The sequence below is a fragment of the Barbus barbus genome, assembly GCF_936440315.1.
Source record: "Barbus barbus genome assembly, chromosome: 5".
Classification (NCBI taxonomy): domain Eukaryota; kingdom Metazoa; phylum Chordata; class Actinopteri; order Cypriniformes; family Cyprinidae; genus Barbus; species Barbus barbus.
This window is the reverse complement of record NC_136733.1, coordinates 3,301,470-3,327,759: the sequence shown is the minus strand read 5'-3', so window position 1 is coordinate 3,327,759 and position 26,290 is coordinate 3,301,470. Positions and strand designations below refer to the sequence as shown.

The following is a 26,290-nucleotide window of genomic DNA, read 5'->3' as shown; positions in this document are numbered from 1 at the left end:
ACGTTACTAAACACACACACTGCAAAGACGACTGGTGCTGATGTTGACGTCACGGCCGCAGTTTTAGCCAATCACTAGGGATCAACAGACAGACATGATGATTCATGAGCGACGGGTTTTTCGCTACTTACTAATATAAAATAAAATACTACTTTTCCTTTCAGAACTTTTGCAAAAGATGATTTTGTCAGCTAATTTCAGATGTTTTCCAGAACATTTTTATCCCCAAACTACAGCTATGTGAGAAACACACACACACACTCACATTGTCTCTGAGGGCCTGTATTGTGATGTGTGTGAAAGCTGAAGTGGCTCTTTATGTAACTCAGCAGCTGTGAAGCCGACATTATGAGATCCCACAGCGAAAGAGACCGAGAGACAACAGACACACCCTCCAGAGCAGCGGACCCCCCTCATCTTCATCCTGAACGTGATGAATGACTCCAAGCCAGAGTCCAGCTGCCAACACACACACGTATGGTGATGAGGCTGGAGGAACGTAGACAGGAGCTAAATAGCAGGAGATCTGCTCTGTTAATGGGCCAAACGCTCTTCATCTGTCTGAAACACAACACACGCTCAACACACACAAACACGTGCTCTTTTATCCTTACACTAAAGCTATGGTTCGTCCAAACCTGAAACGACATCATTCACTCACCATCATGCCATTCCAAATGATATTTATTCAATCACATCTCTTAAGAACTGGTATGTAGCTCTTACAATATAATGGCGGTTCATGCTGATTAGAGGCTGCCAAGCACCAAACAAATACAAAAGATAAAAAAAAATGTATTTGTTAAAACAGGATAAAAGTCTGTTTAGCTATATTCTAAGTTGTCTGAGGTTATATGGATGTGAAAATATCATAAATATTATATTATATTATAAATGTATAATATCATGCACAATATAATACAATACACCATTCTAAGTTTGGGACTGTAATTTTTTTTATATTTCTCTTATGTTCATCAAAGCTACATTTATATAAAACAACTGTCTTCTATTTAAATATATTTTAAAATGTAATTATTGTTCCTTGATTAATAGAAAGTTCAAAAGAACAGCATTTATTTGAAATAGAAATCTTTTGTCAGTCTTTTAACATTATAAGTGTCTTTACTGTCACTTTTGATAAATTTTAATGCATCCTTACAATATAATATAATATAATATAAAAACGGTAATAATTTGGGGGGAATGGTAAATATTATTACAATTTAAAATAACTGTTCTTTTATTTTAATATATTTTAAAATGTAATTTATTTTTGTGGAAAACCGGATAATTGTTTCACAATTCTTTGATGTGTAGAAAGAACAACATTTATTTAAAAATAAAATATTTTAATTTTAAAATAAAATCTTACTGACCTCAAACCTTAGGTGTAATATATATATTTTTTAATAATTGTTATATATTATATTATATTATTTTATACTGTATGTAATATATGAATATAATGTGATTTTAATTCCCACAAACTACAATATTCCAACCATTATGCTTAAATAAAGCATTTTTAGTTTTGTTATCCCTATTAAGGACCACTTACTCATTTGCTTTTAACATTTCTACAAAATCTGTCCATCACAAGTAGAGCTACACAACTGGACAAGTGCAGGATTCTCTAGTGCTTTAATGATGCTGTATTATGATTTTATACCTCTACGCTGTAAACTGGACCGGATGAAGTTATCCTCAACAGTGAAACAGTAAAGTCTGGTGCACGTTACAGCTCTGGTCGTGAACTGCTCGCTCATACAGCGCAGTGCTGTGACATTTCAGTCAGCGCTTGTCATTTCTATGTGCAGAATGCATCAGGCGGTCAGTAAACAGACTGTGGGTGGTCCGAGGTCATGCCGTCTGAGCCTCACGCTAATAATATCCTCGCTGTTATGCTGAAAATGCAGCCGTCATGTAGTTTAGAGCAATTATCATCTCCATAACACAAACATATCTGCTTACTGTAAGTGCCAGTGTAATTCAGTGCCCTGCTTTTAGTGGTTTTAGTTAGAAAGAGTCACATTTCAAAACCTACAAGATCTCTTTTTAGACATTCCCAAATAAAAGTGGGAATCCACAAGCAAGACAAAGTGTAATCCTATGTTTATTTGGGAATTTCTTGAACGAGATCTTGCACCCATACGAAAATGCAATATATTTACATATATTCAATGTCCATATATTGTCATATGAAGTAAAAACAAATATGAAACCTATTATAAATTGGGATAATTTAATATACTAACATATTTATCTAGCTAATACAAATATGTATGTTTATGTATGTCTAATACATTTTTGGACATATATGTCATGTACACAAACATATACATATATATACACATATACACATATATATATATATATATATATACACATATATACATATATATATATATACGTATGTATATGTATATACGTATATATGTATATGTATATATATATATATATATATATAAAATTATATAATTATATATATAGAATTTTTGAAAGGCTGCATTTATTTGATTAAAAATACAGCAAAAACAGTAATATTATGAAATATTATTGCAATTTAAAATAACTGTTTTCTATTAACAGCATTTATTTAAAATAGAAATATTAATTTACCTTTGCATTACAGGAATAAATACATTTTTTTAAATATTCAAATAGAATTTTTTTTTTTTTAAATGGTAATAATATTTCACAATATTCCTGTTTGTAATGCTTTTTTGAAATTTGAAGAGACTTCTTTCAAACGTTTGACTGGTAGTGTAAGTCTAAAGGTTTTCACCAAAAATTTAATTAGAGTTAATTATTAATGAATTTCAGAAAACTGTAGCAAAGAAAAGGATGACAAGACTCAGAAAACACTGTAAATGCAAAATAATTTCCAACATCCGCTGAGCTCTGGATACAGTCGTTCTGGGCGACCTTGAGGCGATGCCACATCTGACCCCTACCCAGCATGCTCAGCGACACAGAGAGAAAGAACTGTTTGCCCGTCACACATACACACATACATACACACACTCTCTCAAGGACTAAAGGTGCCATCAGACCCCCGAGAGACTCTAGCAGGAGAGTCAGAGAGACCACCGAGACAGAGAGAAAAACAACAAAAAATATAGAAAGAAAGAAAGATATTTGAGAAACACTGAAATTTAACAGCTAAAACAACTTCTGCCAGTAAGTGTAAAGCGAACACACACTGGTCTGTTGAGTGCAGTGGAACAGCAGTTTCTGAGAGATGATGTCATAACTGGAATTTAAGAAGGAACAAAAGAATCTGTTGCAGAGAGCAGCACTCATTCAGAAAACACACTCACTATCACACGCTTGTGATAGAACATCACCGGAATATCCGTTTATTTGCATTTACAAACTGCATTGCACTTTACTTGGTAATCTGGAAAAAAATAACCTAAATTTAGCAAATTTTGTGTCAAATATTGTTTTTTTTTTCTCTTTGTAAAGTATTTCTCAAAAAAGAATCATAAAAATATGTAAAGAATGTATTAAAATTATTATATCCTATGTACACAAAAAAATGGCTGTAGACATTTTACTCAGAAATTTTACAAACAAATACAAAGAATTTGCTAGTAACACAAATTAAATAAAAGAAAAGTAGAAAGATGAATAGTATTTTCTTGTAAAACAGATGCCAATGATATTTGTTTTATTTTACATAAAAAATATTGCTGTATTGCAAAAAGCACAAGAATATTGACACATTTAAAATCAACTGTCAAGTAAAGAGTAATAATATTTGCTATAGCTTTAATATTCAGCACTAAAACATTATGCACTAATGCATTGTGTGTGTGTGTGTGTGTGTGTGTGTGTGTGTGTTGCCGATCACTTGAAGATCATATATTCATATTAGCATTCAAAAGTTAGGGCTTCATAAGATTTATTTAGAAAGATATTAAAGGATGCATTAAATTGATCAAAAGTGACAATCAAGACATTTATAATGTAACAAAAGATTTATGTTTCAAACTAAATGCTGTTCTTTTGAACTTTCTATTTAGTTTCCACAAAAATATGAAGCAGCACATCTGATATTGATGATAATCCACATCGATAACAATCAAAAATGTTTCTTGAGCAGCAAATCAGCATATTGGAATGATTTCTGAAGACTATACATCTAAATAAATGTCCGTACAGTCAGATCAATAAATCAGTGGATAGATGGAAAGAGTGATGCACAGGAACGCGTGTTTGTCTTGTCTGTGGATTGATTGGTTGCTGTGCTGCATTAGTCTTTGGCCTCTGAGCGTCTGTGCGTGTGCGTGCGCTATTTGTCAGCTTTCATTATTGCATTTCAGCGCAAACTCATTTGTTGCGCTGGCAATCGTTTAGCAAAGGTTAGCGTGCTGACTGACAGCCGCTCTAAACAATGTAATTTAACTAATGCTGTGTGTGTGTTGTGAGTGAATTAGGCTCTCAGTGAATGTACAGCCAATCTATAGGTCTGATCTACAGCTCGTCTGATCTACAAATCTCTCGTTCTCTCTCCACCAGTCCAGCATCCCTTCACACAGATCAGATACTGATGCAATTAAGACATAAAGCTGCTTCGACACTCACTGCAACAACCCTATAGAGATTTCACTCATGACACAACTCAACTACACTGAACAAAAAAGCACTTTCAAACTATTTTAGCTCTGCAGTGGAATGTCAAAAACTAAATCTCTCAAAAGTCTGAATAAATTCCTGCTAAGAACCACAACAAACACCATCAAATCCAGTGATTGGACAAAGAATACTGTAGCCTAATACAATTTTCATTCAGAAATTGCTAGTAAATTTTACAAATAAATTCAAAGAAATGGCAAATAACACACTGAACTAAACATGACTTTTAGAAAGATTTAAATAGTAAATGTACTCTAATAATATTATTTTTTACAGCACAGTCTCATGACCACAGCATTACATTGTAGTCTATATTGCCACTTATTCTGATTAATATTCACCCAAATCTAATGCTTTCAAAGAAAAATACAAGTGCTCACTGCTCCTGACTAAATAACCTTTGTAACATCACAAAGGATTAATCTATATTTAATTTATACAGTGAAGACTATGCAGTTATTTTACATTTCTGTAGCGTACCTGAAAATGTATTTTAGCCTGAGCTGAAAAACCTGAAAAACATCTGTTTATTGAACTTGTGCCCGTGTTATATTGTATTTATTTTCTGCTATTGCTTGTAATTTGGTTATCTGTAGAAAAGATTTTTAGCACTGAGCCCATAGCTGCCAGAATTGTTTTTTCAGTTGTTTATTTTCTTTATTATTTAAAAAAAACAAAAAAGTGTATAGGCCTATTTTTTTTTTTTTTTTTTTTTTTTTTGTGAATGTCCCAATTGAGGTACAGGATGAGAAAATTTCAGATAAATGTTCATGATATATATTTTGGTTGCATTTGTTAATTAATAAAAATGCAGATTGTTGTTTAAAATAGGTATATAATATCGAAATATCGACTGATATACTACTGTATCGAACCCAATCGTAATCTTATCGGATAATTTTATTATCGGCAAATATCGTATCGCTGGGTCTGAGAATCGATATCGTATTGTGACGAACCACCCGATTTACACCCCTAGTTACTGAAAAAAGCGAAAAGCTTAAACTAATTTTTAGACTTTATAAAACTTTATTATTTATTTTTAAGCTTTATTAAACTTATTTTATTTCTCAGTTTTGTTCAGTTTAAACTGAAGTACTAAAAAAAGACCTAAAACTAATTAATAAAAAAATTATTTACAAAAAAATAATATGACAAAACACAATAATGTGTATATACATATATATTTCGTGACAAATAGTGTACCTAATGGTTTTTAACTAGTATCTACTGCCAGCAGAGGCTGCTTGGTTGAAACGATGGTCCACTGTTAACACTTTATAATAAGGACCAATTCTCACTGGTAACTAATTGCTTATTAGCATGCATATCACTAGCATATTGGCTGTATATTAGTACTTATTAGGCATATATTAATGTCTTTATTCTGCCTGACCATATTCTAGATCCCTTAACCCGACCCAATACCTAAACTTAACAACTAACTTACTAACGGCAAAAACTCTTTGTTAATAGTAAATATGTGCTCCCTAATCTAAAGCGTTACCAAAAAAACTAAAACTAAACGAAAAGAAAAGAAAAGAAACAAAACCAGTCACCCAGTCCTTCTCAGCAAGCAAAGCACAATGTCAGATACTAAATCTCTCAAACAATTCTGAACATCTTGGAAATTTCCTGCCAAGATCCACAATAAACACTGTCAAATCCAGTGACTAGTTTATCCTCGTAGCAGCCTGGGAAGTGTGTCAACCATTGCAGTCATTCTGAATTTATATTGACTTCTGCTGTACATGCCCATTACAACAGCTGATCAATAATTATATTGTTTCTTTCTCTTGCAAACTGAGATTTAATGTTTATTGAGTCTGCAGCACGTTGAAAGCACGTGTAATTTATGCACCACTATAATTGTAAAAACAATGGTTATTCCTCTATCTCAAACAGTAGAGCAGGCAACTTTATGGCTTATCAGGGTATGCATGAAATAATACAATGTGTACCTTAAATGCAATGTAAATCAGTTAGGATAAAAGCATCTGCCATAATGCATACATGCAAATGCATAAAAATAATGGTTAAGTTAGAAATAGAAATCCATAATGCAATTTTCAAACTGTAGCATGATGCATGCTTTAATTTTTGCATTAAAAAACCTCTTTACTTTTGGGAGTCTGATTATTATTATTATTATTATTATTATTATTATTATTATTATTATTATCGGTCAGGGTACAAAAATATAATTTTATGCTAAATTAAATATTAAACTAATAATAATTATCATTATTATTATTATTATTATTATTATTAATTTAGTTTTGCATAAAATTTTGCATAAAGGATTATTAATAATAATAATAATAATTATTATTATTATTATTGATTGGACTGCTGAAAGTAAAGATATTTTTATGCAAAACTGTATTTAAACAATGCATTATACTACAGTTTAATTTAAAAAAAAAAAAAGTATTACAGTTTGAAAAAAGATATTCCACTTCCAGTTCCAAGTCATGCACATTATTTTGTGCAGTTGATTATATACTGTACTGCACATCTTGACAAATGCAGGTTATCCTGGTATTCTATCGATATGCATAAAACAGCAAACTGTGCACAGTATACATACCATATACTGCAGGAATAGTATGTCTGTATGCTAGTTGAGACAGAAGTTGACATGTCAGACCGCTTAACCAGAATTGAAAGTGGCACAGTGTTTACAGTATTCAGAATGTCAAGGTCTCACATCTGAACATCACACAACACGTGCACATTTTCACACACACAAGCATCCAGCCGCACACAGGCTGAGTGTGACGGAGTTTGCCTGCATTTCTGACAACATGGCAGTATTTTAAATATTTTCGAATATGATATAAGGGTGTTGAGCCTCACCGGTCCTTATGAATAAATCATGACGTGGAGAAGTTTGTGGTTCGCTCAGCTCCAGCAGGGGTCTGTGTGTGTGTGTGTGCGTGTGTGTCGCCCTCTAAATCAGTGCGACTGTCAGACCGCCCATGTCTCACTGTCTCTGATGAAGAAAACGTCTCTTTCATAGCCACATCTGTCCACAAACCACTCAATAAAGTCCATTCATAGAATAAAAACATCTCTCAACCCACATTCTGCACTTTCAAACAGCATTCCTTCCCCTCTAAAGCCCACTTATCATGTTTAGAAGGGCCAGGCAATAAATTATTATGCTGTATTCTTTTGTTTAGACCAGTGTTGTTATTACTTACAAAATGAAATTATTAAATAATTAATTTAAATCAAGCTTAAATTAAAATACAAATATTACATGAAAATTTTAAACTTACAAAAAAATGTTGCTTTGGCAAATAACTGAAAAGGTTCAGTTGAAATAAAAAATACTAAAATGCTAAAAATACTAAAACTGAAATAAAAATTATAGAAATAAAATAAAAGCACAGAAATAAAAAAAACTCAAAAATGACATAAGCAGATAAAATTACTAAAACTGAAGTGAAATTAAAGCTATATAAAAATATTTTAGAAAAACATAAGCACATAACAAAGCTAAAATAAATTCATAAAGCAGAATGTAAATATAAAAAATAAAAACTTTAAAGCATAAGCACATAACAAACTAAAACTTAAATAAAATTTATTAAAGCTATTAAAAAATTAAAATAGCTAGAACTGAACCTAGAATTAAAATAAAACATAAAAAATATTAATATTAATAAATACTATAATAGCATTTGCATTGATTTTCCTACAAGAAAACAAAACTGGTTTATAAGAATATTTGCAAAAGTAATGCTTACAAACCTAAAATTGATATTTCTGACTATTCCAATAAAGCATAAATACCATCTTAAAACAAATGTTTTTGTAAGGCACCTAATGTGTCTTTTGCACAGAGCTGGATTGGACCAATCAGATCTCACGATGGGCGGGGCTACCCTGCAATTCACTAGAAGAATCAAAAATACACTGAAGAGGTGTTTATATGCAAATATGGGCTTTCATATGTTAATGAGCTCAACTGTGACTATTTCTGATTGGCCTAACTCAATGTCTATAAATGGTCTGTGTGAGGAGATCTGAGCACTCAATGTAAGGCGTATGTCTAAATATACTACAAGATGGCCACTTAAAAGTAACTAAACACTCTGTATAATGTGAAATGTTTCTATTTGACGTGTTTTGTAACACAGAGACATTATTTTTGAGAAGAGAGTGTTTAATGGCTTAGATTTGCAGTCCTCACCGGCTGTTTGACCATTTTTAAGTGGTGATCTAACTACTGTTTGCAGTGTAATTCAATCACACACACACAAACTTAACCTCATCTACACTAACAGCGGTTTTAGTAATTGTTTTCAGCTGTTATCAGTAGCCTGTTCTGGTGTAAAGTGTGTAAAAGTCGGATGAAGGCCAGTAACGCGTTCCAGATGTCGTTTTTGAGTGTGTGTGTGTCTCTGCATGTCTTCATTATTCTTGGTGTGCTGACAGCAAGAGGGAAACTTCACTTGGACACGCCAGACAGTAAGAGGCACCCTAAAGCCCCTCTCTCCCCTCGTCCGGCCATCCAATCCGTCCATCCTATCCCTCATCGCTCCATCAGCCGTGCTGGCAAACGCCACCCATCCAGCCGCCTGTCTCACGCACATGCTCCGAGTCTCACTGCTTCTCATGCTGCGTCCAGCTCCTTAACTCAAGCTCATAAACACAAACGCTGTACAAGCACCAGAAACCATCTGACCTCTGAGATACTCTATATTTGACTTTTGAACGATATGGGCATGTATCTATCAGGTGATTGCTGCCCAGTAAGTCTCCATTCACCTCCACTCTTCACTTTGTTCTGGAGTAATATGGAAATGGTCGCGCAAAGAACAATATTCGATGTATTCGATTTGAGTAAGAATGTCAGCAATTCTGAGAGAGAGGGGCTCAAAAAATTAAAAACTCCAAATACGAAGAACAGAAAAAAAAACAAGTTAGTCAGTAGCTAAAATCCCCAGCTATCGGGTTACTTTACTAAAGCTAATGATGGAGTGGAAGTTGTTGGAACAGCTAGTGGACCGCGCACAGCAGTCCACTTTTTATTCTGCGCAGAACAGAAAAAACAAACAAAACATTAAGCAGTGGGGCAGAATTCATTCTGGTAAATGCGTGCATTAAGACGCGACTGAATAAACTTTTTGCTCTGTTGTGCTTAAACGTTCAAATAAACAATTATGTATCAAAAATTCTCGTCTTTGTGAGTATCCTCGTAAACACAGTTATCTGTGTCTTAAATGAACGTTAATATTTAAAGATAAAGCATGTGTAGTGTTAGATATGAGATCTTAAAAGGATAGTTCACCCAAAAATGAAGATATTGTCATCATATACTTAAACTCAAATTGCTCTAAACCTCTATGAATTTCTTTGTTCTCATAAAAGAAGATACTTTGAAAAATGATAGCAAGGTCCCCATTGACTCCAATTATAGTGTATTTATTTCATACTATGGAAGTCATGGGGCCCAGCAACTGTCTGATCACCAGTATTGCTCCAAATATATTATTTTGCATTCAACAGCAGAAGCAATCTCATACGGGTTTAGAACAACAACAGAATTTTCATTTTTGGGTGAACTATTCCTCATTTGTGTCAATAACGTAAATCAAACATCAGAAAGAAAATCACTTATTGAAGAATCACTTTTGTAAAATAAATAAGCATGAAAGTATATTGAATACTGTGGACACCATTCAGTCTATTTGTACGTTGTATTTTTTTATACATCATAATGTTGTTCAGTGCTTTAAGTATTTCAAGAAGGTCAATTTCTTATGATCTTTGTTCTGTTGTAGCCTAATTTGTGACTGTTTACTTGTCTTCAGTAAGCTTATTTTTACTTAGGCTAGTATTATCTTTTGTGATATTGAAATTGGTAACAAATTATAAAATTTCAGTGCATCAAGAATTTTGATATGGGATAAAAATCCTATTTAAAGCTTTATATATATATTATTGTGATGGGGGGCCCAGTGCAGTCTTAATGCGGCCCTGGATACGCGTATTCGTATTGAACTGTTCGGTACGAGGCTTTCGGTTCGGTACGCATTACAAACCGAACGATTCGTTGGACTAATCCTATTACGTTTGGAACATAAAAGAGCTTAAAGTGTCTGAAATATAATGTTCTCAGTGATAACCTCCCCTTGCTGGGGTGCGTCGAAAGACGATGATCTTGTATCAACGATAACCAGAAATATTGTCAAAAACATCAATTATTGGCAATATTAAGAGCATTTGGCATTTGCAATTAATATAGGTCTGTTACATTCTTAGCCTTTCGTTATCAGCATATGTTGAAGTAGATTCGTCGCGTCGTCTCTGAGAGAATAAGCGGCGTCAGATGCCGAAAGCTCCGTCATTCCGTTTTTACTTTCGCTTTCTGCTTATAGTGAATTGACTATTCGGCATAAATACTGCGCAAAGTTTGAACGTGTGCTTGTTTGATATCCATTGGCTCGCCAATATTTCCAATATTGTGACGTAACCAATTACCCCCCCGCGCACGTATCGAAAACGTACCAAACCGACACCACTGTGCCTATCGAACAGAACCGTGAATCTTGTGAACCGTTATACCCCTAATATATATATATATATATATATATATATATATATATATATATATATATATATATATATATATATATATATATATACAGTATATATATATACAGTATATATACATATATATACAGTATATATATATACAGTATATATATATATATATATATATATATATATATATTTATACACACACACATATACATATGTATATACACACACACTAACTATGTTAAAAACAGTTGTGCTGCTTCATATTTTTTAGAAATACATACATTTTGGTCAGGATTCTTGTGATAAATAGAACAAGAACAGCATTTATTTGAAATAGAAATCTTTAGCAACATTATTAGATTCATTATAATTCTGTTTATTTTATTTTATGATATTCTACTTTTCTTTCTTCCTTTTGTTCTAAACAAAAATTTCTATCAGATCTGAATCAAGGTTGATCTCATCTGTTTTGTCTGTGTGTGTGTGTGTGTGTGTGTGTGTGTGTGTGGTGTATTTGTGTGTCAGAGTAATAGGTTCTCTCTCTAAAGATAGACTGGGCTGCATACCTCTCTCTCTGTGTGTGTGTGTGTGTGTGTGTGTGCATGTTTATGTGGTTTATGAGGACACAAATTTGTATAATGACATGGGTATGACAGAGGTATTACAATATGAAGGTGGTTTATGAGGACACTGCCTATGTCCCCGTAATTCAAAAGGCTTTAAAAAACATACTAAATGGTGTTTTTTTGAAAATCTAAAAATGCACAAAGTCTCCTGTGAGGGCTAAGTTTAGGTGTAGGGTTGGTGTAGGGCAATAGCACACACAGTTTGTTCAGTATAAAAACCATTACGCCTATGGAGAGTCCCCATAAACCACAAAAACCAACGTGTGTGTGTGTGTGTGTGTGTGTGTGTGTGTGACTCCAGTAAACATTCCTGCTGTCCTCCCCAGTCAGCCGAAGAGATGACTTCATCAACACACACACACACACACACACACACACACAATAAAAGCCAAGCACACACACATACTCAAGGGCCTCTTGCTTCTGTATTTCTTAATAACAAAAAAAAACCTGCTTTAAAACAGACTGGGTACTTAGATGATTATTTTAATTGCTATTATCTGTTTGTAATTCGAGTGTTTTCTGTGAAAGAAATTATCATAGTTTAAATTTCACAGTATAATCCACTTACCCCGGTCAGTAAGTGAGAGAGACAGAGAGAGAGAGATCGTCTTACGCAGTCATGTCCACTCTTTCCACACGCTCGCTTCTGTCACTCAAACGCACCACAACAAAAGCTCTGATCTGTCCTATAATGCGGCTTGGAGTCGAATAAATTAACACTTGTTGGTGCCACATGAGAGGAAATGGCTTTTGGTGAGTAAATAAAACAGAGAAAAATTCAAAACAGCCAAATGATCCAAATCACAGAGGGATTACAGATTTTGTAAAATAAAAAATAATGCAAAACAAATCTAATGGCTAGTAAGTCATATTGCTGGCTTTGAAATGTTCTCAATTCACCCGCCACTGGCTTAAGTGTGGCAACAAGTTCATTTCAGATATAGATCAAAAGAAAATTCATTTTGAATTCATACAGTGGCATAAAGCTTGTTCTTTGTGTAAGGACCTATTATTTAAAAGACAAAGAATTTAAAAAGGAAAAACAGCTAAATAACCCCAATAACAGGGATATAATTATTATTTTTTTTTCATGCAAAATTCACTCCAACGGCCAACAAGAAATATTGCTGGCCTTGTTATTTTCTCAGTTCACCCACCATTGGCTGTAGTGTAGCAATACGATATAGATCAACAAAAAAATAGCTGACTTCTGTCTAATTCATACATCTGCAGTGATGCAAAGCTTGTTTATTGTGTGTCAGGACTTGTTATTTAAAATAACATTAAAAATGCATGTTATAAAAAACGAAATTAACACTCGCTAAGAGCCAAATGAGAGGACAACCTGACTTTGGCAAGTCCATAAAGCAGAGAAAAGGGACGAACAGCTAAATAATCCCATTTACAGATGGATACAAATATTTTAATAAAAAATGCAAAATACAATAATGGCTAATAAAGAAATATTTCACAATTCACCCTCCATTGGCTGCGGTGTGGCAAAAGTTAATGTCAGACATACATCAACAGACAAATAGCTGACTTCTGTCCAATTCATATCAATGCAAAGTTTGTTTTTGTGTCTGGACCTAATTTTTAAAATAAAAAAGCATGTTATATAAAAACACAAGACTTTGGCAAGTACATAAAAAAGAATAAAAATAATGCAAAATTATAAAAAAATAATGCAAAACACAATCTCATGGCCAATAAGATTTGTGTGTGTGTGTGTGTGTGTGTGTGTGTGTGTGTAACAGAATTACAAAACCATTAAAAATGCCTGTTACAAAAGCCTAAATAAAGTTGGTATAAAATGACTTTGGGGAGTAAATAAAGCAGTTACTGCTTATAGAAATATAGCATCACATGGTTTACATCAAATTCAAATCAATTCTTGCATCTTCAAACAACTTTGACCTTAGTGGAAAATTTACTATTAGTGGTTTATCCGGTACTTTTCCCCTCTTTTTTTAACTCCATGTGGCGACACATGTGGAATATTCCTCACATAAAGCCACCAAAACAAAAATTTTAGAAACAAAATGATACGCTCCGTCACATTTTTGTGACAGGTTTCACAGAGACAGACTGACTCATCTCATCTCATTGAAATCATGATGCTGTCAAATCATAACCTGCAAAAACAGCCACTATTTATTTGTTTTCTCAAATTGGCACAAACAACATAAATAGTGCATTTATAAGAGTATTGCTGCAAAATTTAGCTAGATGTTTAAAAAGCTGTACTTGTCTTTTAAATTTACGTGAGCTGCAGCAAAATAGATTCACTTGTCTTCACTGAGCTGTGGCTATTCACCCGTGAATCAATTAATGAAACTACAGGGAACTAATTACCACATATTAAGACGTATAGCGTGTTACACTGAGTTCTGCTTCCCGCTGATAGCAGCAATACAGTTTAAAGTTCAAAGTGCTATTTTTGTTTCCCAAGAGATCCGTTTCAAGCGGCTCGTGCAAATGAGATCTCTTTAAAAAGACCTCAATGAAGTCTCAAACTGAGCCAGAGATCTCAATATGAAGTTCTCATCAAATGCTCCCGAGACCAAATAACCTCCACATTCACTTTTACAGCTCTATACTCTTCCTGTATGACAACCATTGACTCGCATTTTATATGAAATACTATGAGTCTCATAAGTCTCTGACATCTAGTAACATCCGAGCAATAAAATGATCCTCTTGGACTTGCACCGTAAGTGATACTAAACAATATCTGCTGATAAAATGATTCATTACGCTCCAGCCAGACCTCTAACGGTGACGTTTACTCAAGAGTCGCACTGAGTTCATTGCAGAGCGCTTGCGTTAACCCGAGTTACGTGCCAAATTCTCCATTAGCCCTTTCAGAAGTAGTCGATGACAATCTCTCATCTCTTAATTAGCATACATCTCGCGCTCCTAATTTCCTGCTGATGTCATTGGCTGCATAATTAAAGTGGAACTGCGCATTTGTGGTTGAGGACACAGACCACGTTTCAAACTTTGAAGGGGTTAGAGAAAGAAATTAGGCAAATGTGTTAATTAGGAACGCAGTGAAATTTGGAGCAATACTGAGAGCCGATCATTATCGTGGCCAATAACTGAACGGCAATGAGGTAGATTCAGGTCTTGGCCGAATTACAGTATCAATATCATTCATCCAAAATTATTTTGGTTTATTTTCATTCTTTTTTCATGCCGTGGCAGCACTATCACTTTAGAGTGTGCATTAGTTTAAAAAAAGAAAACACAATCCAACTTCGAAACATTTATATGTCCAAAAGAAAGATTGTAAGATAAAAGTTGAAACACACTTTCCCTATCTGTCGGTCACTACGAGTTATGTCGTGACGACATTAGGGGATTTACTTGGAAGCCCCGACTGCCTCTGATAAGAGAAAACGCCAATGAATTTTGGCTAGTGGATTTTGCATACCTGAGCCACTCCCCGTGCATACGGGTATAAAAGGGCGACAGGTGCATCCACTCATCAGATTTTTGCTTCGGAGCCGAGTGGATGAGAAGTCTTGCGATCTCCACAAAGCCTTCTGCCTCAAAAAAGAGTTTGTTCCTGGGTGGCGTCACGGTGCAGACAGCGGTGTCCCTGCAGCAGCGATTCCCCTGGGCACTTCACCTGAAAGAGCAAATTTCTAAAACACTGGGCGGTTCGCGTCTTTTTAAAGATGCCGTTCCGTCCGTGTTCTCTTGGTTGCGGTCGCTTCCTGTCCTCGGATGACGGTCACGAGCGTTGTCTTCAGTGTCTGGGCATCCAGCACGCTGAAGATGCGTTTGTGGATGAGTCATGCGCCTGTTGTGGGCGTATGAACATGGCAACGCTGCGTTCTCGCCTTTCCTTTCTGAAAGGATTGGCACCCTCTGCCGCCACCCGTCCCGGTCTCTCTGGCTCGAGCAGAGGACCGCCGGCTGGCGCTCTGGGAGATCTGAGGGTGACGGTAAGAGCTTCTCCGCCGGGCACGTCCCCACGGACCTCTTACTCCTCCCGCAGCGCTTGTTCCGTCCGGTTCCCGAGTGATTTTGCTGGTTCGGCTCACGGGGCCGCCAGCATTTCATTCGGTGCGCCGCCCGAGGATCAGATGTCGATCGCGGCATCGGGGGATGGGCTTTCGTCCTCTGAGGATGAACGATCGGCGGGGCTGCCCCCCTCGGGTGTTGTCGCCACTGCCGATCCGGACCCAGAGCTGACGGCCATGCTTTCCCGGGCAGCCGTGAGTATCGGGCTGGAGGTCAACAGACCGCCCAGTCCCGAGCCCTCGCGGCTGGATGATTGGTTCATCGGCGCAAAACGCGACCAGCGGCCGCACTTTGCCCCGGTGCCTTTCTTCCCGGAGGTGCATGAGGAGCTGACGAAGTCGTGGACGGCCCCTTTTTCGGCTAGGTGCCCGTGCGGCCTGATTCCCTTCGGGTGATCCCACACGTGTATTCATCCACGGTACGGTTTCCCTCATGGTAAACCCGTGTCTTCCCTTTGACAGAGCTCTGTCAGGCCCTGCTGGCAGCCTTCCTCCCTTCTCCTAGGTAGGATCTGCCCCAGGGTCCAGGCGTATGTAGCACTGCCCCAGGCTTGGGCCAGTCCATACCAGTGTCTCCACACGTTACCTCCCTTCGGGCAGGGTGTGGCCTCCGTAGCGCCCTTCTCCGGAAGGCTCGCTTCCCCGTCGTTACTGCCGGGCTGTAACAACAAACAGGAAAGACTTGAAGCAGTCTTTCATAGAAGGTCGAAATCCCTTCCGATTTCTGGGGAAAGGAACAGCGGCTTGGCTATCTCCAGCAGCAATGTACTCAGTGGTCCCTGCGGGCACCAAGGTTAGCGAATTTGCGCTGGGGCGACCGGAAGGTTGCGACCTTCGCATCGCATTTGTCTGTCACGCGCTAGCTTGTCAACATCTGCATGCCACAAGGTCGTGACGGGGTTCAGATTGTGGCGCTTTCCATAGACCCCTAATGTCGTCACGACATAACTCGTAGTGACCGACAGATAGGGAACGTCTCGGTTACGTACGTAACCCTCGTTCCCTGATGGAGGGAACGGAGACGTTATGTCCCCATGCCACAATCTCGAACCATCGCTGGTTGCCAGGGACACGTTCTCGGCTCCTCAGCGGAAAACCTGATGAGTGGATGCACCTGTCGCCCTTTTATACCCGTATGCACGGGGAGTGGCTCAGGTATGCAAAATCCACTAGCCAAAATTCATTGGCGTTTTCTCTTATCAGAGGCAGTCGGGGCTTCCAAGTAAATCCCCTAATGTCGTCACGACATAACGTCTCCGTTCCCTCCATCAGGGAACGAGGGTTACGTACGTAACCGAGACGTTTTGCTTGCAAACAGGGTTGCCACAATTAATTTTGACCATTGATTTTTCCATCAATTTGTTTAATTATTTGTGATTACTGGATACAAAGTGCTGCTAAAATAATTTATTCCTTGACTTTGTAAGAATGTAGTAATTTCCAAGATATTTCCAGGTATTTGATGACTTTAAGAGTTCTATTACAATTCTATATTAATAAATAATATAGCATTGTATTAATATTACCATACTATAAATATTAATAAGTAACTACGTAAATAGATAAATGCATCCTCCAAAAGAATGAATGAAAGTACTAATACTGGCTGATAATAATAAATTCTATAATATATTTTGCATCTTTGTATTAATTTATTTATAAGTTTGTAAAAAGGATGTAATTTATTTAAAAATTTAAAAGGCAATATCTGTAATCGTATGATATTTTATCCGACCCCTCATCTACAGACAATCTCATCACAACAGACTGGACTCAGTTGTCCAGATATCCAGTGGATTTCAGTCATCGCTCAGATGTCCATGTGTAAATAAACATCCTTATCAGTCTCTTTTCCATAAATCTCAGTGCAGTTGCTCCGATGTGTGTGTGAGATGCCGGCTGTAAACAGTGTGTGGAGATGAAAACACAGAACTACAGTATTCAAGAAAAAACAGCAAAATAATTAACACAGTTTGCCTTTTCAAGTGAGAGAGAAAACACATAACATCATAGAAATGCATGTGCATTTAATATATCTGTTCATAAAAAACAAAACGCTTCAATACACTCAAAGGCGCAGGGGCTTAATTAATTCAGTCTATGCTAATTTAATTAAAGAAAATGCATAAACATCTCAATTAGCGCATGCCAACATGCATTTACAGATACAAATACATTTCTATCTATCTATCTATCTATCTATCTATCTATCTATCTATCTATCTATCTATCTATCTATCTATCTATCTATCTGTCCATTCATTCATTCTCCTTTTATCTATCCATCCATCCATCCATCCCATCCATCCATCCATCCATCCATCCCATCCATCCATCCATCCATCCCATCCCATCCATCCATCCATCCCATCCATCCTTCTATTTATCTGTATTTCTGTCTTTCTATTAATGGAAATCCTGTCACATATCACAGAACTCTAGAACAGGGTCAAAGATTGATCTTTGTTTTGAAAAAAATAAAGTAAACGGAAAGGGGGAAAAAAACAACAGGGATCTACAGATTCCTTTGGTTGTTTTTTGTCTCTTTTAAAAAGCTCCTTGTGAGTAGATGACATTTTAAAAAGACAAAGACATCAGAAAGAGTCGGGATGCTTTTGAGAAGTTCAAAGTCCAAACAACTCCTTCTTTTCTCCCTTTCTCTGTCTTCAGCTCCGTCACCAAACGCTCCCCTAGAGAGGCAGACCGAGAGAGAGAATGTGTGCAGATCACATAAAGACAATCTCTGTTTCCCGCTGAGAATTTCTGAAACCTCAAACAAGTTTCTACACGAGCACCTGCTGCTGTTAATGAGACAACTACCTCACTGCATCTCTCCCTTAACGCAATTGCTATTCCCATCATATCCGTCGCGCTCGGCCAATGAGAAAACAACCGTACGAAGGTCAGAACCAATCACTCAATCAATTGGAAATACAACAGATACTATTCACAACCTCATCAAATATCAGGTTCAGTCAAGCTCTGATATGCACACAACATTCAAGCGGCGTGCAAATCATGCCAGGCTTTTCTCTGTGCGGCATCTGTGGAGTCTGATATTGCAGCAGGGATGAATTTTCATTCAGCCAAAGTGATAAGAACATCTAAACCTGAATGTGAAGCAGAACTGAGAACGAACATGTGGGGGGGGGGCAATCCTCACAGTCAGGGAGCAGATAAGCTCGACCAAAGAGCTCCAACCGGGCCAAAAATGGACTGTGTTACTGAATATCTGCATCTGCTTCAGTCTCCCAAAACGGAGCTGTGCGAATACAGACCTAGAGGTTTGGATCGCAATACAGATGCTTTTACAGACCCCATCAAATCAAAATGTGTGTTTTGTGGCTTTTAGCTCATATCTATCAATACGCTAGCATACTCTTAAAAGTTGACACCTTTTAGCAGATATAAGCATTAATAATTTACAGGCTCTCTCTTCTGAGAAATGGTCTACAGTATGTTCAGAATAAAATACTAGCATATTACTTACATTATACTGTGCAGTACATATAATATACCATATCTTTAAGATACTAACTGATAGTAGGCTTCAGTTTTTCAGGAATTTTCTAATATAAGTTGTAGTTTAAAAAATTCAGGTTTGCTGTGCTTGTTTGTAAGGCTGCACAATTTGGACAAAATATTCTGATTATATATCATATTTATAATAATAATAGTAAGATATATGCATGCATGTATGTATGCATGCATTTTTAATTAAGATTTTTTGTAGTCTTAAAAAAAAAGACATATATATATATATATATATATAAAATTATACAGTATATGTGTATATGTATATGTTTAACAACATTTATTTTTTAACTTTTAACTTAGAAAAAAACTAGAAATTAAGTTTTTTTTAAGTTTAATTTGATCTAATATTTATATTTTAATTAATATTTATTTAGATTTTAGTTAATGGCAACAACACTCAAACTACTAACCCAATAATAATAATCGAAAATTTTGCTGCAATTTAGGGCAGATTGCCACAGTGATGAACAGTATCTTCAGCCAATATATATATATATATATATATATATATATATATATATATATATATATATATATATATATATATATATATACACAGTGACTCTCCCTTTTAGGCCCACAATGACGCATTGTCCCGCCTCTATGCAGCTGAGGCAACTGTGATTGGCTGAAGAAGCAGTCAATCTGCTGAAGCGCTCAGGTAATATACGGCACCGGCCGCATATCTTAGTCCTTTAACTGAAGGGCGTAATTTTTTATTGACTATAATTACCTGTGCACAGAAAAACGTGACACGAACAGAGTGCAGCTTCAGCCGAAGCGCGTTTTTACATTTATCATCTGTGCTAAGAATAGCATCCACAACACAGCAGAATCACAAAGTTAATGCTGACTACTGCGAACGGCCACGATCAAAGGCCTGGGAAACATGCACATCATGTAAATATTCATCTCCGTTGGCCCCCCGTTTTTCCCTCCAAAACTTCTTGTCCGTACAGAAGTAGTGTTTCGCAAGGCTGTCTCTCGACACACTCCGTCTTACTGAGACACACAATGCTGTTATTGTGCGAGCGGCCCGCTGTGGGAACGATGAGGCCGTGTGTTGCTGTGTGTGACGGACCGTCTGTGCTGAGCTATTTGTGTGTGCGACTGCGAGAGCTGAGAGGTGATATATAACCATCATAATCGCAGTCATTACAGTCCCTGATGAGCACACTGCCTGGAGAGCACTGAAAGAGAGATGGAGAGAGTTAGGAAGAGGAATTCAACATCAGATCCATGTGAACTCTACAGTAGCTACTTCATTCCTGCTGTTATTGGCCTTCTACCAACTAGAGATGGGCCACAGACATTGACCAGTTGACTAGTCTTGTCTTTACATTCATCTCCTACATTCACTGCTGCAGCCATACACATTTACACAGACATATCAGAAACTTTTTTGAGTTGCACACCACAAGAATAAAATGGTTCGCCAAGCCAAATTAGTTTAAATTGTGCAACTCGAGAGTGTTCGTGTGAGTCTTTAACGTAAACTTTAATAGCAATAAAAAGTATAAAAGAAAGTTCACTCTAAAACAAAAAATCTCAGTTGCAAGTTGCAAAATACACAAAACTATACTGAATATTGTCAAAAGTGATAATTGTTTTTTTCCAGCCCCACTACCAACCTTGTGATACCGACCTCCTTTGACGCAATCTGCAGCTCTTTTCATTTGGAGGTCAAAGCAGCACATGATGCTTGTGTAAAGAAGCGCGTTAAAGCCCTGACGCGAATCAACACACACACACACACACACACATTATCTCTGACAGTCTTTGTGTGCATGACGAAACAGTTGCGTTACATTAATCCAATTAAAAGAAACAAAGAAGACAAAGAACAGCATAAAACAAAAGACCTTCCGCGCCGCTCACACACTACTCTGTATTCTGCACGACTCTTCAAACAGATCACACTCACATTAAACACATGCATTTCTTCAACAGGGAGTGCAGGGATACACTCATGCCCTCGGGTCAGCAGGTTAATGTCAGCCACGCTCATCTCCTACTGGCTGAAAGCCCTCACTGCAAAGGATCATGGGCATTTTTCCCTGAAGCAATGACACACTTTCTATTCCTATTCTTTATATCTGCTAATAAATTACGAATGAGGATAAGATACTAAGTTGACATTACTGATCACAAACTTAACTTCAACTAGATTTAGAACAAGAAAAGTTCACCTGAAAATGAAAATTTGCTGAAAATGTACTCACCATCAGGCCATCCACAGCGTAGATGAGTTTGTTTCTTCATCAAAACAGATTTGGAGAAATGTAGAATTGCATAATTTGCTCAGCAATGGATCCTCTGCAGTGAATGGGTGCCGTCAGAATGAGAGTCCAAACATCACAATAATCCACAAAAAATCCACATGACTTCTATCCATCAGTTAATGTCTTGTTTAAATAATGGATGTGTTTCTTACAAACACACAGATTTTACCTCACATGTATAACTGCAAACCATTGCTTCCAGCTAAAATATGCATCCTCTATCCATATTATTGCTTTGTCCAGTGAAAAGTCAGGAGAGAAATATGCACAGATCAAGCACCGTTTACAAGCCAAGTTAAAAATCCTTAATGATGGATTTGTTTCTTGAAAAACACAAAGCTTTTCACTTCAAAAGACATTAATTGATGGACTGGAGTGGTGTGGATTACTTGTGGATTATTGTGATGTTTTTATCAGCTGTTTGGACTCTTATTCTGACGGCACCCATTCACTGCAGAGGATCCATTGCTGAGCAAGTGATGCAATGCTAATTTTCTCCAACTCTGTTCCTTCCCATGAAGAAACAAATTCATCTACATCTTGGATGGCCTGAGCGTGAGTACATTTTCAGCAAATGTTTTTCGAAGCAAATTCATTTTTGAGTGAACTATTCCTTACCTATAGGAAACGAGTGCTGATCACCCATGCAAAACTTGCCACCAATATGCTAGAGCTTTATGGGTTGCTGCTTTGAGGCAAGGGTTTGTTTTGCCTTAGCAAACACCACCAATGAATGTCCTCTTCAATCATAGTAAGCAGCCCATCTACAGTCTCTATAGATGGTGTGTGGGCAGCTGTGCTTGAAGAAAACATTAAACTGATTCTACCGAACAGAAGTCACTATTCACGACAGACAGCGAGGTTAAGAACTGCACGTGAACTCTTGGCCTGTCTCGAAGAGCTTCTCTTTTCTCTCTTTTTCTCGTTTTTGTCACCCCTAACACAAAAACACACACATTCACGGGTCAATGTGTGAAAAGTGTGAGCGCAGTGTGAAAAATGTGGCTGACTTGCTGAACTGTACTAAACAAATCCAAGCAGCACCACTCCAGTGATCACAGCTAAATTGGGTTATTTCACTGTTTGTGTACGTGCTGGACACAACGATGAATGTTTTTCCCTGAGTCAACGTGAAACACTGTTTGCATCCCATTTTATATACATGCACTACTATTCTTTTATTTAGAAAGGATGCATTCAATTGCTCAACAGTGACAGTAAAGACATTTATAATATCACAAAAAAATATATTTCAAATAAATGCTGCTCTTCTGAACTTTCTATTCAGAATGTGATTTCCACAAAAATATTAAGGAGCACAGCCGTTTTCAACATAGATAATAATAATGTTTCTTAAACAGCAAATCAGCATATTAGAATGATTTCTGAAGGATCACGTGACACTGAAGACTGGAGTAATGATGCTGAAAATTCAGCTTTGCATCACAAGAATAAATTACATTTTAAAACTATAAAACAGTTATTTTAAATTGTAATATTTCACAATATTACTGTTTTTATATTTTTGTTCAAATAAATGCAGCGTTAGCGGGCATAAAACACTTCTTTCAAAAACATAAAAAATCGTACCAACCCCAAATGGAATTTAATTATAAAAATGAGTATAAAATTTGGGGCAGGTCTTAATTCAATACATTATAAACTGATTGGATCATGAAAACAGGTGCTACATATCTGAATACAGCTCAACGGGAGGGTTTGATGATGTCAGCAAAAGTGGAAAGTCGTTTCATGGGCATTTTTTTTTTTTTTTTAATAACATGCACCAATTAATCGCTCGCAATGACACACATATATTAAGAAAATAAATAAGAGTCAATTTTGAATTCATGCCGACTTTAAGAGTGCGCCACCAGACTTCAGATTTTCTTTCTTAAATCTTACAGCCCTGTCTCTCTCTCTCTCTCTGTGCTCTGCCCTGCTGTTTGTTTGACACACAACACAAACTCGGCGGCAAGAGAGACGGCTTTAGCTAATGGCTTTTTAATGGGCTGCTGGGTTTCTTGTGTCTCCGAGCTGATGGCCACCACTTACCCTAAGCACACAAACACACACACGCGGCATACAAACGGAGTCATTCCCACTTTGTCTTGTCTCCTTAAAGTGACTTAGAAACCTCACTCCACTAACGACGTCTTGCTCTTCAGCAGACTGGAGTCACATCTGAACCCTGATTCCATTACGGACTCATAAAACACTCTGCAAAGACCGAGACACAAGACAGACGCTCTCTAATTTCATAACTCAACATTACAGCACGCATTCACACAGATGGAAATGGGAAAATGCTTCGTATTTTTATAATAGAGTGATTTAGAGCAGAACTTTTGAACAGAACTTCCTGTAAATCCTAAAACGAGAGCAAAATTGCATTATCTCATACCTAAAATGTAAAGGGAAATATCAAACGCAGAGAAAAGAGAAGAATCAGAAAGAATAGAAGAATATTTTTTTCCATATATCGGAAGTGTATAATGATTTATGCTGTCATACTCTATAAAAGCTTCCTAAAGTATGACTTATGCACTGTTTACCAAGTCATACAGCAGATTTGTGTGGCGAAAAGTCCAAAACTGAAGTTGTTGCTCAATTAAATTTCATCCTCCAACACAGCTCTCAATTCCCATTTGTGCTTGTGCCCATTCAGACTTTGTACATATCAAGGATGGCACTTGGCAGAGACATTGTGTGCACCATGGAAGAAAGTCATAAGGGTTTGGAATTACATGAGAGTGAGAAAATTATGGCAGAATATTCCTTTTTGAGAGCACTGAATAATCATTTTGACTGCCAATGAATAAAAACGCTATTATCAAATCAGCACAACATAGTCACACCTTCAACAAACATGTTTCAATGTAAACTTAAAATGTGAATACATCATAAATTCATTTAATACTACTATACATCTAGTTTAAACAATTAGGCCAACCATTTAGGCCATGTGCCCAAATGCACTTTTTAAAATATTGAAAAAAAATATTGAAAAATCATGAAAGGGGAAATTACATGAAATATGTAAGATTTTGAATCCATCTTCAAAATCTCTGTTTTTCATTAAAACTTATATGACCAAAAATACATGAATGGAAAACTCGCTGTGAATCCCTGAGTGTTTCAGTGGAATCTCCTGCTGAAATCCGCAAAAACAAAATTCCATGCATTGCTTCATAAATAACATATCCAGAGGGAAGAACGATCAAATAATGTAGCCTAGACAACATTTCAGTAAAAACAAAACTCGCACTACAAGTTAAAGCGTGCTATACTAAATATAAATTTAATTAGCTTGCTTTCAGTAATTGCATACCGATTTTTTACGGATTGCAAATATTCCACAAATAATTTTTGTAAATGTAGGCTACTTCAGAATATGCCCCGACAACGGACATAAAAAGTCAATAAATTAAATTCAATGTTAATAATAATGCAATAATAATTCGCTCTCTGCATTAACTTATTTAATCTCCCCAAATATAATTTTTGACAGCATAGGCTAAACCATAATAACTTATAAGCCTATGTTGTTTTAAAATAGGCTACTCCTAAGGCATGACTGTGGCTTTTGCGGTCTCAAATACCAGATCAGGGCTCCAGAGCAGATCTGTTCTCCATTTCAATTTCAAAGTACTTCACTGACATGGCTGTTATGCGTGCAAAATCACCAACACGCACAAAAATCAGCGACAAAAAATAAAATAATATTGTTATTAGCTATGATGTTCCGGTGATGTGAACAAATGATGAACGCAGTGTATGACATAGATTTCGATACAATAAAACAAACTTTTAGCAAAACGTTAAAATATCTCTATAACTGGAAGGTGGATCTTACCTTGCGCGTCAACTGTTTGGAGCAGAACCCACAGAAAGAGAAGCACTAATCCCAATCTAAATCTCTGACGTCCGTCTTCCCCCATGACTGGAGTTTGGAAACTCCTCAGCGCGGAATATTCGTTCCTTCTTCGGTTTGCTTCGGAGGAGCTGCTGTGGCGGTGAACGGAGGACCGACGCCGGTTACGCGTCCCAAATTCTGCGTGCGCTCCTCACGGAGAGATCAGGAGAAGGTCCCGGGACTGGAGGTGAGGAGCGATGTGCTCTAGCTCTCATCTAAACGCGCTCACACTCCTCTGCATGAGTTGCTCATTAGTTGAGAACGCGCACTCATTCACTGTATGGCGATGTGCTGCTTTTCTCTCTCTGGATGCGTTCAGAGGAGCTGCAGGTTTCTGCATCCAGCATCCAGCAGTGTGCATGTGCGCTCGGCGCTCGCCGAATATGAGCAGCGTGAGTCCCGTGTCTCGGTTTAGCTGCCCGCCTCTGCCCTCCACCGGCTACTGCGAACACTAGGACCGGATTCATCGACGGATCTTCTGCTGAAATAGATGATTTTGCGATCTGGATGTTACCAAGGAAATAATGCACCTGTTTTGACACTAAACATGATTTTAATGTCGTCATGTTGAGTCAGTCATTAATAATAAAACAACTAAATAGATGTTACCACATGGGCATTTTATAGGTGCATGCTATTACCATATATATAAACGTAACTAAATATCTCGGTTTAATACATAATCTAGATATA

At 36.8% G+C, this 26,290-nt stretch overlaps 1 protein-coding gene across 1 annotated transcript in view; it reads right to left on the bottom strand.

Annotated features, from left to right (window-relative positions):
- Window positions 1-25,622, bottom strand: part of LOC306870571 (netrin receptor UNC5C-like) — a gene marked incomplete at both ends in the record, with an annotated part of 138,821 nt that extends 113,199 nt beyond the window's left edge. Inside the window, one exon of the mRNA XM_079417932.1 lies at window positions 25,538-25,622. Coding sequence (XP_079274058.1) covers window positions 25,538-25,622 — 85 coding nt within the window. The remainder of the gene's footprint in view (window positions 1-25,537) is intronic.
- Window positions 25,623-26,290: the final 668 nt, after the last annotated feature.